Source organism: Leguminivora glycinivorella, chromosome 18 (genome assembly GCF_023078275.1).
Source record: "Leguminivora glycinivorella isolate SPB_JAAS2020 chromosome 18, LegGlyc_1.1, whole genome shotgun sequence".
Classification (NCBI taxonomy): domain Eukaryota; kingdom Metazoa; phylum Arthropoda; class Insecta; order Lepidoptera; family Tortricidae; genus Leguminivora; species Leguminivora glycinivorella.
In genome coordinates, this window is record NC_062988.1 from 17,610,804 (window position 1) to 17,628,699 (window position 17,896).

General features: G+C 38.7%; 1 protein-coding gene across 6 annotated transcripts in view; it reads left to right on the plus strand.

Moving 5' to 3' along the window:
• LOC125235943 (yemanuclein) overlaps nucleotides 1-17,361 on the plus strand; it is a 31,673-nt gene extending 14,312 nt beyond the window's left edge. Inside the window, exons 8-17 of one of the 6 annotated variants that reach the window (XM_048142587.1) lie at nucleotides 2,825-2,974; nucleotides 4,889-5,040; nucleotides 6,042-6,198; nucleotides 6,953-7,033; nucleotides 7,551-7,763; nucleotides 8,834-9,803; nucleotides 11,300-11,354; nucleotides 12,483-12,552; nucleotides 14,663-14,712; nucleotides 16,584-17,361. In XM_048142587.1, the coding sequence (XP_047998544.1) occupies nucleotides 2,825-2,974; nucleotides 4,889-5,040; nucleotides 6,042-6,198; nucleotides 6,953-7,033; nucleotides 7,551-7,763; nucleotides 8,834-9,803; nucleotides 11,300-11,354; nucleotides 12,483-12,552; nucleotides 14,663-14,712; nucleotides 16,584-16,588 (1,903 nt within the window). In that variant the 3' untranslated portion in view covers nucleotides 16,589-17,361. The remainder of the gene's footprint in view (nucleotides 1-2,824; nucleotides 2,975-4,888; nucleotides 5,041-6,041; nucleotides 6,199-6,952; nucleotides 7,034-7,550; nucleotides 7,764-8,833; nucleotides 9,804-11,299; nucleotides 11,355-12,482; nucleotides 12,553-14,662; nucleotides 14,713-16,583) is intronic. The other 5 variants (XM_048142588.1, XM_048142589.1, XM_048142591.1 and 2 more) reach the window with 5 other exon arrangements.
• Nucleotides 17,362-17,896: the final 535 nt, after the last annotated feature.

Here is a 17,896-nt window from a genome sequence, read left to right on the forward strand (position 1 = left end):
GTTCATTGCAAAATTGTACCAGTTTTTCTCCTCTTCTGTTTCGTTTCCCCAGCCCGAAATCTCCAACTGTCTCCCCGTCCTTACCTTCTCCCACGACTGCGTTAAAATCTCCTATTATTAGCAACTGTTCATTTTCTTTATTTGTGTCAATTAATGTGTCAATTTGCTCGTATACACTTTCTACTTCGTCTTCGGGGTGTGCGCTAGTCGGCATGTATACCTGAATTATTAGCATATTTTGCGGTTCCGCCTTGATTTTCACAGCTGTAACTCTGTCGCTAAAATGCATCGTGTTCTCAATTTGTAATCCCCACTTCTTATTAAGTATAATGGCCGTACCGTTCTTTCCTCTATCTGCTCCCGTAAATATTATTCTGTAGTCGTCTTTCCAATAGTCTCCACTTCCTTCCCAGCGTGTTTCGCTTATGCCTAGCATGTCTATGTCTAATCTTCTCATTTCACTCAGAAGTTCTTCCAGTTTACCGTCAGGCAGCATCGTCCGCACGTTCCAGGTTCCTATCTTCATATCCTGACAAGGGTTTCGCAGGATGACGACCGAGGCAGCCTTGTTTCTGCCCCTGCCGGACTCGGACCGCCACGGGATGTTACTTCGTGGAAGCCCGTTGTCAAGGACTGTATTCTTTATTGTACTGTTCATCTTTGCTACGGGGTGAAGGGTGTGTAGTGAGGTGGTTTCCCCTTGCCTTCCTCACCGCAGTTCAACAGCCGTGGGTGTGCCTGTTGATGTCCATTTCGAGCCCTACCGGAACCTGCTTCCCCGGCCTCTTCATGGTACTGTTGTTGCTGCTGCCCAACTCCAGGGGAACGCTTATTTAATGGCGGCGTTTTTTCGCCATGTCACGAAGCCGTCAACGAGCCTATGTGGTTTTTTATAGACAAGCCTGTCCCACCAGACTTCCCACCACGCTCTGGTAGCTCCGCCGCTGTTTGGTCGGGGACTGCTTATTGGATATTCGCAGCTAACCATCATATCTGATGGCCGTTCCATTATCCGCCGGCTATGGACCCCGCTAGTAGCGTACAGCTCAGCCCTAGCTAGCCCTATTAATATTTAAAACATTGATATTTCCTATGTAATTGTTTACTTTTAGTCATATTATACATAATTTATAAAATGGTTTATATTTTGAAAAAATAGGTCACAATGAGTCGTGTAAACAGAATGGAACGAAACGCGTCTTCTGTCAAAAGAGTTGTCTCTTAATGCAAGCACGTTCAAAAACCTTAATATGTTACGCGATTTGTCATAATTATTTAATGTTATTTCCAATATATCGAGGCATAAATGGGTCGATTGAATTAAAATATTAGTATACATTAAACAATCGTCCCAAATCGTAAATGTTTATGTTTTTATGGTACCCAATGAAATAAATTGTGTTGGATGAATAGAAAAATCCAAAATATGCCCGCAAGTTTAAAAAGCTCCAAAGACGTCAAAAGCCTTTGAATTGTCAAAAAATGTGTCAATGTCAATGCGAAAATTGGGAGTTCGGATTGTTTATCGTTTTATTTCGTTGTAGTAGTGTTTTTTCGCAACTGTATTAAAAACGTCGTTCGTCACACGTGCGAGAATGTCATTCTTCTCGTACTTATAACGAAATGTACTATATTGTGTTGCCCTCACGATCTATTAAAGTCGTTGCGAACGCTAGTCGTTTCATTATGCTGGATTTCAAAATTCATAATTTTTTGAAGATGTGCAATGCATAAACCTTGAAAATGGGAAGCATGGCATGGAAAATGTTAACTTAAATGCTTCTGGCCATATTTACTTTAAATACACATAAGTTGACGTAGGGAACAAATCAAATTATTTTATTAAATATTTTTTTTGATTTGTTTTTTTAGTAGGTAACACTACTATATATAAATTATAAACACCATACACTAAAGAAAAAGCAATCAAGCCCACTGGTGGCGAAGCCGGGAATCGAACCCGGGTCTCCATCTCTCTCGCTATATCGTAATCCTGCAAAAGGATTCATATAGGAGGTGCAAGCACACATTGCTCGCTTTGTTGGTCAAAGGCGCCTAGCCTTCAGAGATAACATACACTAGAGAAATTTCGACGGGTACCTCGGCGGTCGGGGTGGTGTAATGGTTTGAGCACGTCAGCCGTAACTGGAGACCCGGGTTCGATTCCCGGCTTCGCCACCAGTGGGCTTGATTGCTTTTTCTTTAGTGTATGGTATCTATTTCAGTTTACACATAAGTTTGCCGAAGGGGGAATTTTTATTTTAGTTTTAATTTAGGCTTTATTTAGATTTAGGTTAATTAACATGGTTTATAACTTGATAGTTTATAATTTTTGATGTCTTATAAAAAATAAATCGTACTTTGCCGATAGATGTCGCTGTACATTGAGCGCTCATTTCCTACATCGCGTTTTTCCTGATATATTATAATGGGATCGGGTCAGGATACTCAGGATCAGGAGCGTCCGACGACAATGTTGTAACGTAAACTATTGAAGTCGAATTGAACTGTCTTGATTTTCTTTGGACGTTGTTTTAGTTATTCTAGCTGGAACATCAAGGAATCATTTTTAACCCCCGACGCAAAAACGAAGGGGTGTTATAAGTTTGACGTGTCTGTCTGTCTGTCTGTCTGTCTGTCAGTGGCATCGTAGCTCTCGAACGGATGAACCGATTTTGATTAGGTTTTTTTGTCTGAAAGCTGAGTTAGTCGGGAGTGTTCTTAGCCATGTTTCATGAAAATCGGTCCACTAGGTCGCGGTCGGGGGTTTTTTCAAAATTTTAATTTTGTGGTTAGGTTATGTTCACGTTTGTTCTACTTTCAGGGATGTAGAAGCAAAGTCGGAAGTGAAGCTGCCTCAACCAGTAATCCAGGTATTGGAGCAGTTGGAGGCGGCGGTCAGCAAGCACCAATCGGAACATCCCGACACCCCTGTCGCTCAACTTACTACTAACCATGAGAAGCATCTATTAAGGTAACTTTAGTTATTACCTCTTATGGCAATAAATGATTTTCATTTTTTTTTACTAGAGATTTAATACATATTAGCCGAATATTAGCCGTATGGGCCGAATATTAGGTAAATACTCGATATTCGGCAAGATTTTCAATGTTCGTGTTCGGCCGAATAATTCGGTATCATTGCCGAATATTTACCGCATAAACAAAGTAAATAACTAATGAAGATCTTACGTATTCCATTGGATAATAAGCTCCTATTTAGTAGTTTTCTAAGGAACTACTAAAAAGAGATAATTAATACATCAAAATATGTAAAAAAAACCGTAGCTTAAGAGTTGAGTAGAGTTCAGAGTTGTTTTGACTAAGTTTTAGCAAAGACCTATATAACTTCGTAAAGACCGGTAAAGTCTAAGAAAAAAACGTACCTCAAAACCATACAGAAAAAGGTACGGTGAGCTAGATGGCGATACACCTTTGGGATACGCTCGGCTAGATGGCGCTAATATTAATATTTGACATTTTAAAACATATCAAGCTAAGAATATGGGCCAAATTGTCAAAACTGAGATTCAAAAGTTTTAAGCTTGTATCGAGAGATGGCAGTCTATGCACTGTGATTACACATTTTACTTTGACAGTCATTCTCTGTAATACTCGATCCTCTTTGGTTTTAGTTATTCACTAAATCATAAGAACATAGTTGTAGTAACATATGTAACTATTATAATTTATCAATCATTTAAAAGTTTTAGTGAACATCGGCTTTAAAAATGTGGCGTAACCGAATATTCGGCCGAATGTTCGGTTCGGTAACAGCTGAAACGAATGTTCGGCCGAATATTCGGCAAAGTCCGTATTCGGCCCACCTCTGATGGCCGCTGTACACATGTGGCCAACGGTTCCACCAACCCTTGGTGGAACCCCTTGGCCAAGATAAGAGCCGCTGTTTACACATTGGTGAACCAATCACTTGGCATTGGCTCTTCATGAAAGATGGACGTGGAATGAAAAGGGCTAGGTAATTCTAGGTCATTTACATTGTCAGCAGAATTTAATTAAAAAATAATAACATTAATAACCCCATAGTAAAATTAAATTATTTGAAATATAAACATTTTTTTGAATATTCTGATAAGCACATTTATTTATTTAGGCAATACATTAAACACTTGCAAGGTTATTTTATTTCCTAAAATCAACACTATTATTCGCATAGATAAACTTATTATTTTCGTAAATATTTCACTACTGTCCTCTCTGACGGCTGACGACAAACTGAATGAAGCGCCAACGTGTAAACGCAGTTGGCCATTGGCGCCAAGATCCTTTGATGTGTGGACAAAAAACCGACACCAATCGGTTGGCCGGCCAGCGCTAGCGCCAACTGTCAACTTACGGCCAAGTAGCCCTCTACACGCTTGGCCCCAAGGGGTTCCACCAAGGGTTGGTGGATCCGTTGGCCACGGCAGCGGCCATAATACATATGTTTTCCCCACACTAGCTCGGAAACACGTGTTTTATCCTTTAATACCAGCGGGTAAAAACGCATTTTATCCACTAGTGGGTAAAGTAATTTGACCTTGAATAAAGTCAAATTAACTGCTTTAAAATTGATAAAAGTAGGTGAATCCAGTAATAGAGATGATTTACCACCTGTGGAACTACTGGAAGCAGTGATAAACGCATTTTTTGCGTTGTAGTTTCCTCGCTATAGTGAGGGGAAAAGTTTTGTGTCACACTCGGGTGCAAATGTATTTACTTCTCGTGTGTTAAAAAACTCGCAAGTTCAGGATTCTATTCTCGAACCACTCGCTTCGCTCGTGGCTCAACTATAGAATCCTTTCACTTGCTCGTTTTTCAATTCCACACTCGGCGTTAAAATACAACTTTGCCCCCTTGTATAACAAATAAGTAATTTTGTGTACAGCTTGGACGCCGCCATATCCAGCAGCGCGGCCACGGCGCGAGCTCGACGCGCGGCGTGGGGGCGCGCGGCAGTTTGTTTACGATCGTCGCGCGCCAAGCTCATACACCGTGTGCAAGCGCGGCTCAAAACACAAACCGAAATTAACGATACGAGTAAGTCTTGCCTCGCTTATCTTCGCTACAGAAATACAAGTCGTAAAGATACACTACCTGATCGATTCCCGAAAAGTTTGTACATTTGGATCACGTCTCCGATTTTGATAAAAATTGGTGGGCTGATAGAGTCCATGATGCTGAGCGAGATCCACTAGGTTTCCCAAAATATCCTAGGCAGTTTGTATGAAACTTTCCTTTTTTTGTTACCGAAAATGTATAAAGATCTGGTAACAAAAAAGGAAGTTTCCATACGAACTACCTAAAACATTTTAGGAAACCTAGTGGATTTTGCTCAGCATCATGGACTCTATCGGCCTAGCAATTTTTATCAGAATCGGAGACGTGATCCAAATGTACAATACAAAGTTTTCGGAAATTGCTGACCTCATACTCTTGTTGCTACCTGAGGACATAGGTTTAGAAACAGTTTTTTTTAACCATAGGATAAATATTTCATCAGCTTACCCAATGCAGGTATCACTTAAAGCTCGGCCACACATGCGCGTTTTGGTATCGTAGGCGGAGCGATAGCGGAGCGTCAGCGGAGCGCAACGATAGCGGTGCGCCGGACGAATGCTGGCGTTGCGCCCAGCGGACGCCGGCGGGAACTAACGAGCGTGGATTGCGAGCGGAAGGCCAGCGTTCGTCCGGCGCAACGCTATCATTGCGCTCTGCTGACGCTACGCTATTAAAACGCTTTATGTGTGGCGGAGGCTTTTCTTAAATATAATATGAATATCATGAATTTCACCATAACAACATGTAAAGTTTCCTCAGATAATAATTCCGTCAAAAGTTAAGATATTTAATTTTTGATGCCAATATGTCTAAACTCATGTCATGAAGGTCACACGCGTTGGGCTCCAGGAATCCTTTAGGAAGGCAAAAGATCAGCCTGAGTGGAGAGCACTGCAACGTACAGCTTCTTATGGTGGTCACGACCTTCATGAGGTTTCGACGAAGAAGAAGACCTGTCTAAAATTTTTGTCGTTCTACAGAAGTTCCTGCCTCTCCAATTGCTCAAACAACAACAGCCACTGCCACACCGACTGCCACCAATAACAACAAGCGGAAATACTCTGATGAAGCCGACGAAGATATTAGCAAGCTCACTGCCGAACAACGGGAAGCGAAAATCGTTGATACATTACAAAGGTAAATTCTATTAATTTCATCATTACTACTATGGAAATTCTTGCGTCTTTAACTGCTCAAAGAGCAGTTGAAAATGTCCTAATGGACAGATAAGCCTTGCATTTGGACCAAAGACATATAACTCCGTATAGACAGATAAAGTCTAAGAAAAAAACGTACCTCAGTACCATACAGAAAAAGGTACGGTGGCCTAGATGGCATTACACCTTTGGGGTACGCTCAGCTAGATGGCGCTAATATTAATATTTGACATTTTAAAACATATCAAGTTTAGAATATGGGCCAAATTGTCAAAACTGAGGTTTAAAAGTTTTAAGACTATGTCAAGAGATGGCAGTCTATGCACTGTGATTACACATTTTACTTCGACGGTAACTCTCTATAATACTCGATCCTCTTTGATTTGGACGTAAGATTTATGAATTTAAAAGCGCTGGTGGCCTAGTGGTAAGAGCGTGCGACTTACGATCCGGAGGTGGCGGGTTCGAACCCCGGCTCGTACCAATGAGTTTTCCCAAAATTATGTGAAGGTGAAGGAAAACATCGTGAGGAAACCGGACTAATTCCAATAAGGCCTAGTTACCCTTCGGGTTGGAAGGTCAGATGGCAGTCTCTTTCGTAAAACTAGTGCCTACGTGAAATCTTGGGATTATTTGTCAAAGCGGACCCCAGGCTCCCATGATCCGTGGCAAATGCCGGGATAACGCAAAGAGTTTTATGATTTATGAATTTAATGTATGTATCTTATTTTCAGACTAAAAGCCTTGATAGAAGACAGAACTCCCGCCATGATGGCCAGTTATCAGGCCGAATGTGATCGGGTCATGGAAGAGAGGTTAGTTTTACTTTACTACAAAATATTACACAAATAAATATTATTCTTATACTCTGTCAAAGAAAACTATAGGTATCCTTTTCTCTAGCACCCTAAAGAAAAGGATGCATACAGTTTTCTTTGTTCTTATTTACTGACAGACTTGTTTGACAGAGTATATTTTTATAAGTTCGAACGTGAAAATCTTGGTACCTAACTTGGTCGACTGAGCACAAGCCGAACATGGCTCCAGAATTAAGAGTTAGAGCCTCATCGCAATTTTTAAATATATTTTTTTATTATTATTATGAATGAACTTTACTCTTGGCCACAGACTAGCCAAAGGCAAAGACGTGGCCTACGATGGAGTGAGCTCGCCCAGAAAATGCCTGTTTGATTTGAACCTTGGTTATATGAGCACGGAGAAAACTCTGTTTAATTCGACGCATTGCAGATGTTTCTGATAATTCAGATGTTAAAGCTCTAGTTTAAATGAGTACAGCGACATTTACGTTAAATTTGCGCTTTAAAATTGCAGAAAAAAACTCCAAATAGCATCAGACGGCAGACCGATCGAGAAGCGTCTCCCCAAACGACGTTTCCCCTGGTGTCAGCGCAGTCGCTCCCTACTCGCCCGACTTAAACGACTCGCGGGAGACCAAGATGCGGCGGCCAACTTGCTGGTGCGACGAGCGTTGCCTCTGTTCCCTAGTGGCTTCGTCAGGATGCCTACACTGTTGAGACAGGCAGAGTAAGTACCTACTTCTAACTATTATTGTCCCAGAGCTGTAAGAACCTCTTTTTGACACATGACAGTGTCCACAAAACGTAAACTCGCGCAACCTAATGAAATTTTAAATAAAATCCTGTAATCATATTTAAAAAAATCAAGTACTTAAAAACAATATTTCGCTTACTTTAAACATAATCTAACACATGTTACATTTTTGCGGATCTTCGTTAGTGAGTATTTTACGATATTAATTTATCACGCAGGATTTACTTATTATGTCATTTATCATTCATTTTTATTTTTAAACTAATGCTGTGGCAGAGTCTGTCATTTCAATTCAAATGACATTTCAGTAAGTTGATAGATATTTGATAGTATATTTGTTTAAGCGCCTCCTTGTACATAGGGCCTAATCGATTCAACCAATTCGAAATTATTCGTTAGATTTGGCAAACGATACGTCTTAGCCACATCGCAACATACTTCAAAACAAATGTGTCAAAAATGTGAACTTACAAATCCGGGACAATAGTGTAGAAACTTCCAATAGTGTCAGAACTGTCAGACGAAAGACCCATTGAGAAGTGTTTCCTTATAAAAGGTGTTTCCCCTGGTGTCTGCGCTGTCATTTTCTACTATAGACCGACCCAAGCGATTAGCGGGCGACCAGGCAGCCGCTAATTTGTTAGTGCGACAGGCGTTGCCTCTGTTCCCTAGTAACTTTTTCAGGATGCCTACACTACTGAGACAGGCCAAGTATCTACTTCTAACAATTAGTGCAGAAACTTCCAATAGTGTCAGACGTTGAGAAGTGTCTCCTTAAAAGGTTCCCCTGTGTCCGCGCTGTCGCTCTCTTCTCGCGCGTCTTAAACGACTCGCGGGAGATCAAGATGCGGCGGCTAACTTGCTGGTCAAACGAGCGCTACTGTTGTTCCCTGGTCTTTGCTTCTTCCTGCCTTGTTGCCTACATTGTTGAGACAGGCCGAGTAAGTACACTAAGTACCTACTTTTAACAATTAGTGTAGAAACTTAAGTCTCCTTAGAAAGTGTTTCTTCTGGTGGTGTATTGTTTTTTTTTTCTTTTTCAGTCTTAGCAAAGAACTGAAAGTGTCAGACGTGAAGCGACAACGCTCATCCTCAGTATCCGCGCCCGCGCTCGCGTCTGCTCCCGCGCCCGCGCCCGCTCCGGCACCGGTGACGCCGCTGGCGAGCATGCCGGAGCCCATACAGTTCCCCAGCTCGCTCACCGTCACCACCAGCATCAAGCCCATCGACAAGACTGACGAGGACAAATCCAAGTCTGTCTTCGGAAACCTCATCAACTCCTTCTCCATAAGCAAAGACTTGATTGTCGAACCGGAGAAAAAAGACCCCGAACCTAAGAAGGAGGATGTTGTCCCCAACAGCATCGGCAGCATAACTATCACCCCGGTCGTTACTAAAGAGAAGAAATCGGTCCCTTCCAATCCACCTACGAAAGAACCGCTTCTGAGAGTCAAATCCCCGGCGGTCCTGAACGAAATGGCCAAAAAGGACAAACATAAACTGAAAGACAAACCGATAGTCAAAGACAAGCGGGTCGACTCCCCTCTGCATATAGATACCACGTTCTCCAACAAAAAGGAAACCCCTAGTCCGACTACTAAAGAAGATGTACCTAAAAAAGCGTTAACTAAGGAAGAAATCGCTAAAAAGCAGATAGAAAATATGAGAATTTCAGAAAACAACATCCCCCGGCCCGCCTTAGTCCCAGTTCACCATTCCCCAACCTTCGCTAAGCCTGATAAAAGACCACCGGAAGTCAAGAAGAAAAAAGAAATAGTGATTATATCGGATTTAGATCCATTAGGAGACGTTCAGCAAGAGCCAGTGGTAGCTGTAGACGATAGCAGCAGTGACGTTGAAGTGATTGAGGAAAACAAAAGTGAACCTAGTAAGTGTGAAGTGCCTAAAGACAAAGTGAGTGATAAGAAGGTTAGCAAGAAGGAGAACCATCGGAAGGAGGATGCGCTGGAGGATGACATTCACACGGTTATGAGGAATTTGAGAGAAATGGAGGTTAGTATATCTTGGTTTTCATAAATTACATAGTTATTTGTTTTACAAGGGGGCAAAGTTCTTGTAAATACATGTGGCAATATTGACACAAGGGACAGCGAAAGATTCCAATATTGAACCGCGAGCGTAGCGAGTTAAACATTTTTTTTATACCACGTCATTGGCAAACAGGAATGAGTGAACTCCCCTGATGTTGCCATGGGTGGCGATGACTGCTCGTTTGCTGACTATTTCATTAAAAAAAAAAAACAAACAAATCACAAAAGTTTTTACCACACATGATAAAAAATATTAAAAACATCAAATTCATTATTTTTTTTTAAATTTATGATTCATAACTAAACTAATTGATTTATAGTCAATCTGTGTAAAAAAATGTCCTATAATATTTATTTATTTATTTATTTATTTATAACTCATCGTTTTAACGTCAATAATAACTTGTAAGTTAAAATTTCTATGAAATGACTTTGCACTCTTCTGGATAAAATGCAATTTTATTGTATCATTCGTTTTTGATGTATCAAGACTCAAGAGAGCCTTTACCAGTTGGCGTGGGGAAAAATATTATTTAGCTAAGTCTTACAAAACTATTTAGTAACTGCTTTATCTTTCTACACATTTCTTTGGAATATCAACTAAATATAATTTTACCCCATTCCATGTGCAATTTAAATTGACTCACTTTACTTTCTTACATTTTAACTTTTAACTTCAACTAACTTTTTGCAAAACTATTTCACTTTTTTTTTCAAATGAATTCATTGGCCATACAATAGGAGCCAATATAAAAGGTGCTCCATTTCAGATTATTTCCATTTATTTTGATTTCAGGACTCAAGACAGATGTGTTTCCGTTCTATTACGTTAGTCATTAATTATTTACTAAAAGTAATAGGTTAGTTTTCCTGTGTAGCCATACTTTGTAAGGTAGATTATGATTATGCAGATCACACTGAACAAATTATAATGTTATTAGTTTGGATTTTCGTGATCAAAATTAAACTGTTTTAGTGTATTATGTTTATTGACTTATTATATTAGTCAAATAGAAGTACATATCCATTAGGTATGCAAAAAAAAAAGTTAAATGTTTTCAGGTGTATTATTCGTTTTAATGTATTTCGACGGTGAAGTACCATGAACTCCTAACTACGAAAACCTAATTTTGCAGTAGATTCTTCAGTAATGATGCCAAATTAAATTTCGAGCGTAACCACATAAAAATCTAAAAATCGTCAAAATGTTAATTAGGAGTTCATGGTACTTCTCCGTCGATTTATTTATCTAATTTTATTACAGTAGCACAGATTGTGATGTCAATGATGTGCTCTAATACGATCTTGTATGTTACTGATATTACAATCTAAGTAATTTAGAAAATCTACCATTAAATACATTGTAATTAGTAAATTTAAATCCCGCAACTGATTAAAACGTAAGCATCCACATAAAATTGTCCACAGGTATATTAATTATGTTGTTTAACATTTCAGCATTCACAAGAAACCCCTAAATTCAATAATTCTTTCGGAGGAGTTATAACCAGTGGTGAGTAATCATTTTTATTACATTTTGCATATTACGTTATTTATATAAAATAACTGTACATGCCACATTTACGAATACGAGTATTTTAAGAATTTGGGTCTACCGATTAGCAAAAGTTGTTAACAAAAATTAACACGCTGTCAGTTTCATGACGACAATTAAGCATAAAATCTGTCTAGAAATTTGCTTTTTTCACATTCTGAATGTAGATTATCGCTGAAAGTTTATGTAATTAACACAATAACAATATTTTTATTGAAATTTCATGCTTAATTTTATTATCGGCACAAAACTGACAGTGAGTTAATTTTTATTAACAACTTTCGCTAATTGGGGTGTCCCAAATTCTGAAAATACCCATACTCATGATCCATGAAAACTATTCAATGTGAAGAACCCTTGACAAAGTATTGATCGGTTTTCTTTCCGTATCGTTTTATATGCGTTCGAAAATACAATACAAACTGTTTTATGTTTCAATGAGTTCTACCTATTAATAACTAGATCGTAAATGTGACGTGATTCCAGAGTAAATTCTAGACGTAGAACGTGAATGTGGGTATAAGAATGCGGGAAACCTCGCAGAGCTAATTTAAACGGTGTTGCCACTGTAAGAGTTGAATAAGATTGAGTTAGATAAAACAGGCTAGGCCCAGATCTCGTTAAAACTCGTAAAGAGACGTGTATGATGGACTCCCGTGCACGTCATCTGCAACTACGTTGGTGGGGTAAAAAACTACCCACACAGAATGTTAAAAACTTATGTCAAGTTTCTTTCAACGCAATGCAATTGTTGAACCACAATTTTTTGGCTGCCTTAAATATACGAATAAGCTTAAAAAATTTGGTTGTTAGCGAATAAATGAATATTATTAATCAGGACATCCTTAAACAGATTGACTGAGATCCACGGTAAGCTCAAGAAGGCTTGCGTTGTGTACTCAGACAACTATATACATAATATACAAATATTTATATACAAAGAACGCATCCATGACTCAGGAACAAATATTTTTATAACACAAATTAATTCCCTTACTGGGATTCGAACCCAGGACCAGGATTTAGTAGTCTTACAGTGGCGTCACCAAAATTCGCTTCCTTAACTTGGTTTCTATTGGTTGTCAGCCAAGCACGAGAAGTCTTCCAAACCCTACAGCCCGCGGGTTTTCGGGGACCGTAGTGACAAAGACAAGCTGTAAGTGGTTTGGCTTTCGCTTGTAGTCGGTGTTGCTTCGACGCAGTGGTTCCTGACTTAGGGAAAATAAAAAAATACCAGGCCGTAGACTTAGCCAGTTAGCCAGTATGCCTTGTGTTAAACACTAAAGCCTCCGCCACACTCATGAGCGTTTTGAGAGCGTAGCGTGTGCGGGGCGCGGCGCTGGCGGTACGCTCTCAAAACGCTCATGTGTGGCGGAGGCTTAAACCCAGAGTTATCTTTAACTGTTAACCTCTCATCTCACAATTCTCTCCCTTTACATGCTTGTAAGTTTTGTAACCAAAATACTGCATATTCATATTCGGTGACGACATCTAGCGTCAAGTAGTGGATTTATCAGTACCTCTCTCTGACACTGGATGTTACTAGTGTCGCGACAAACGAAAAGTCGTCAACAGTTTACTACCTACTGATATTAAAAGCAAAAATTGAATATAAATTCTTTAATGTCATAAAAGCAACACCATAGACCCGCCCCGACTTCGCACGGTATTATACATAAACCTTCCTCTTGAATCACTCTAAAAAACCGCAAATCGCAAAAATAGACATCTAAACCAACACAGGGACAGACAAACGGACAGAAAGCGGAAGCGAAGCGTTTTTTTTGTACGGAACCCTAAAACAGCATTGTAGCCTCTGGCCTAAATCAAACTTGTTACCGTGTGCATTGGAAATTGGTCAGAAGGTTTGGAACCACTGCTAGCATTAGGTGTATACTAATGCTTCTTGATAAAGGTTTTGCACCGACTGCCTTATATCAATTGACATGACATTCTGCGGCTTTTGCTAGAATATCTACTCAAGGGCACGCATTTCTCATCTTTTTCTGAAAAAGCATTTCTTTATAAGCAAAACTGTTCGCTTAGCACCTGTGGGTTATCCAGGAATGCTAAGCGAATAGTTTCTGAATTATACAATATGGTGCAGAGATAACTAATCGCTCTATGCAAGCAAGTTTCTATAAACGGTGTGTCAGCTATCTCTGTAGTTTCCTGGTGGCGTAGCCGAATGGCATTTCTGGGACGCAAAACGAAAACGAAACGCCGCGAAAAGTAGTCAATACAGAAGAGCGATAGAGATAGATATCTACTATACTAGTGTTTCGTTTCGTGAGCGTTTGTGCCATTTGGCTACGCACAGCACACTGTACATGGAGTATGATAAAGACGGGTCACTTTCTAAAGAAACTTTCTTTTGGGGTTAAGATGACCTGTTTTATTTGCTCTAAAGGTACTCCGACACTGGGCTGTCATACTCAGAACAGCCAGCGTGGGAGCACTATAAGTGTACCATTACTCATCTTTTCATCGAGTTCATTATACACGATGTAACATGAGGAAACCGAATTATTTTAACAGCGTATTCCTCATCATATTAGAAGAGTAAAATGTCATATAAACTTTTCTGGATTTCGCCTACTTTCAGAGTTATAAGCATTTAAAAAAATAACAATTACTTATTATTTCTCAGAACAATACGCTATTTTTATGGCGATGATGCCGTTGTCGGACATAATCTAACTATCCTCGTTGATAGATGTCAAAAAATAACATAACTCTTTGTAAAAAAGTTTTTTTTGAAAAAAAAATGTTAATTTTTATTTGACAGTTTTACATTCACTTTTTATGTGAAACTACATTCAAAAAAAAATAAAACAAAAAAAATACTTTTTTTTTTTTTCAAAATTTGCTTGACGTCATATAAAATTTATCTTTATTTTGCCCTCAGAAATGCGCAGTTAAAATCTTTCGGTTGCCTCATGTTACACCGTGTATCATAATAGTTCTTTTTCTGCTCTGGCCATAGATTAATTGACCTATTAGTAACTAACTACATATTCTCTCATTATGCCCAAGACTTGCCTAAATGCCTATTTCCATTGATGTTATCCATTTGTATCCATATTTTAATGTAAGTTATATCATTCATTATTGAATACACCATCCACTCTTTTGTGCAAAGAATAAGAAAAAATCTAAAAACGATATTACTAACATTGTTAAAAAAGAATTATGGCCAACTTACAATAAAAAATGTTCAAAAATTCGTTTTTGATTAGATATCTATAGGAAAGCGATTGTTTCAGCGCAGAACCAACTTCTTTGAACAAAATGGATGGATGTAGTGCCGTCACAGGTAAGAATAAAAAAAAAGTTTTAGAAGCATTCCACCTGAGTCGCTTACGAAAGCTACTTATAAATAATCGATGATTTTCGTTAAAATTCCGTAAAAGTTCTACTAGATTCAGCATTGAGCATTTATTCAGGGTTGAGTTTTAACTAATGAAGACTCAATTTAATTTCGCTGCTAGAGGTGCTAATGAAGACGGTGGTCAAAATGTCAAAGAATTTTTGAGGGTTACTCCATTTTATATTTAAATATCGTATATGCAAATTGAAATGCCGAATTGTGTCGCTTAACTTCAAACTTGGGTAAATCCATGCTGCTGCAAGGTTGATTATCTTTCAGGTTATATTATATTTCATGTATATTCAACCTTAAATCAGAATGGATTTACTCAAGTTTGAAACTAAGCGACACAATTTAGAATCGGCGTACCTATATTAGGTACATCGTTTTATTTAAAACGAGTAAGCTACGCTTCGCTTCGCTCGCGTTAGAAGGAGACAAAAAATAGCCTATGTCACTCTCCTCCCTTCAACTATCTCCACTTAAAAAATCAAGTCGATTCGTCGCTCCGCTATGCCGTGAAAGACGGACAAACAAACAGACACACACACTTTCCCATTTATAATATTAGTATGGATAAGCGTAGCCGAGACACTTGTGCGGCTGGGTACTTACCCACACGTGGAAACAGACTTGAAATCAGACACAACAGGCAACACATGTACTTCCTAGCTTTTCCAATAAATTCAACAGTAGAAGTAGGCAACGTTCGTAAACGACTTCAGTGGAATGCTGATCTAAATTAATATCAAATTTTTAGTATCAAAGTACTAAATTTAATTTCCTCTGAAAGATTATCATGAAATACATATTTGAAAGTAAACGATTGTTAAAATTAGGTACTTATTTCTGTATTAAATGGTCATAGATCTCACCACGCTCACGCATTTACCATCTGCTTTCATCTAGGCTAAGCATTATTTTATTTATTTAGGACTAACACTTAAGGCTTAAACCTAATGCTTTTACCGCTTCTGCTCTTTTTCAGTACCTAATATTTGTTTTATAAGGTGTAGTGATTAATATAATTTGGTAAATTTGGTAAATCCCGTAATTCACAATTTAAACATAACGACAAATAGTCAGTATTTAAACTTCTGAAGATCGTCGCCTCGAGTAGTATATCTAATTTGTATCCGTTTACGACACCTTTTTAAGTTAAGTCAACCAATTGGAACCCTAGGCCACTCTACAACCATGTCAAAATGACAAGCAGTAAGAGATTTTTTCAATCTCATTTATAACGTCACTATGACGTAGTTCTATAGTGGCCTAGGGTTCCAATTGGTTGACAGTACATATAAAAATGCTAGAAATACAGTCTACATATAAATGTGCCGTTTTCTAGCAAATTGTACCACATTGTCGCTTAAGCATACGGACGCTCTAACTAGTATCTTTTTACAAAAGTACGAGCAACTTTCGTCCTTATGGTACGCGACACTGTGTTTTACTTTAAAACGTAACAAATTCTGTCCCGTTAAAAAATCCAAGCTGATCAAAAACAATGCAAAATGGCATTCTGAGCGACACTGGCAGCATGTTTTCTCAAAATTTGTATTACATTACCCTTATAAAATGTGAGCAGATGGCTCTTTAAGGTAGCATTCGGATCCCAGCAGCGGCCCGGCAGCGCTGCTCGGTCGCTTGCGTCGGAAACTATCGCATATAACTCCCTACAAAGCGGTGCGGCGCGACCCGGTCGCGGCTGCTGGGCAGCGGCTGCCGGGTCGCGACTGCTGGGATCCGAATGCTACCTTAAGATCCAATTTTAATTTCCATATGCATATATTTTAACAGATAATTTTCGATTTCAGGTTGATGCAGTACTACCGCAACCTCAAATGAAGACGTAAGGAGGTAACGCTGGCGGTACTAATACAATATAAACTATTTATTCCATTCAAGGTAGGCCCGGACATTTTGAAGCTTTTGTTTTGTAACTAAGCTCATATCAATGAGGATATCAAGTTCTAACGTTTGATAAAAAAGTGTAACTAAAGTTTTTAACATTTTACGCGTCTTTAGTATTTTACTCTGTCAAAAAATAGTCTTGTTTTAAGGTTATTTATTCCACTGTTACATGTTTAAGGAAACCAGAAAAAACGTAATAGATTCAATTTGAATGATTACGAGCTAAAGTAAGCCTTAAACTGACTTTAAATACCTACATGTTTAACTCACAGGGCTGTTTTAGCCGTTCGAACGTTTTTATAAATCTGTCTTAAATACAGAGTACAGATGTGCGAAAAAATTGCATACGAACTTGTCATGCTATTTCAGTCAGTCTCAGTACAAGATGTACTGACATTGACTGAACTAGCATGACAAAAACGGATGTTTTGGAAAAAAATACGAAGGACACCCTTTTTGCACTACATCTGTACGCTGATTCGATTCCAGTCCAGCCTTGAACATTGCTGGTCTTTTTTTCGTATGGCTAAGTTCAGGACTGGTTTTGCCTTGTCTTTTAACTTCAAAGGCTTTTTTCTATTTTCAATCTTATTTCAACTATCTCCACTTAAAAAAACACGTCAGTTCGTCGCTCCGTTTTGTCGTGAAAGACGGACAAACAAACACACGGGCCATTTTTTTTTCAAAGTTGTCCACCCCACTTTTTTTAGATTTGGAAACTTTTAGAAGAAAAAAACTGTCCCAAGTTTTTTTTTCCATTCCGTTACAATTTTTTCATACATTTTGTATGGCGGTAACGGAATGGAAGGTCTGAAAATGTATGGAAATCTTGGGGCTTTTTTTCTCCTATCAGGATCAAAAGACCTCGCGATTCTGAGTATGAATCGCGTAAAAAATACCCATGTTACGAATCGCGTAAAAAAAAAATACCCATGTTACGAAAAATTAGTTACAATTCATAAATGTTTCAAAAAACTTTGAAAAAAATGGACCACTCACACTTTCCCATTTATAATATTAGTATGGAAGTATGGATTAGTTACAATTCATAAATTCAAAATGTCCGGGCAGGCACGACACACGGGAGATCTGTTCTGTTACGTAACATATAGGTTTGTATAAAGCGCTCTTATTTGTATAAACGATATCATTTAATTTTACACAGTTTGACCCCTTCTCGTAGTCTTGCCACACGTTTGACTCTGACATGTTCGAT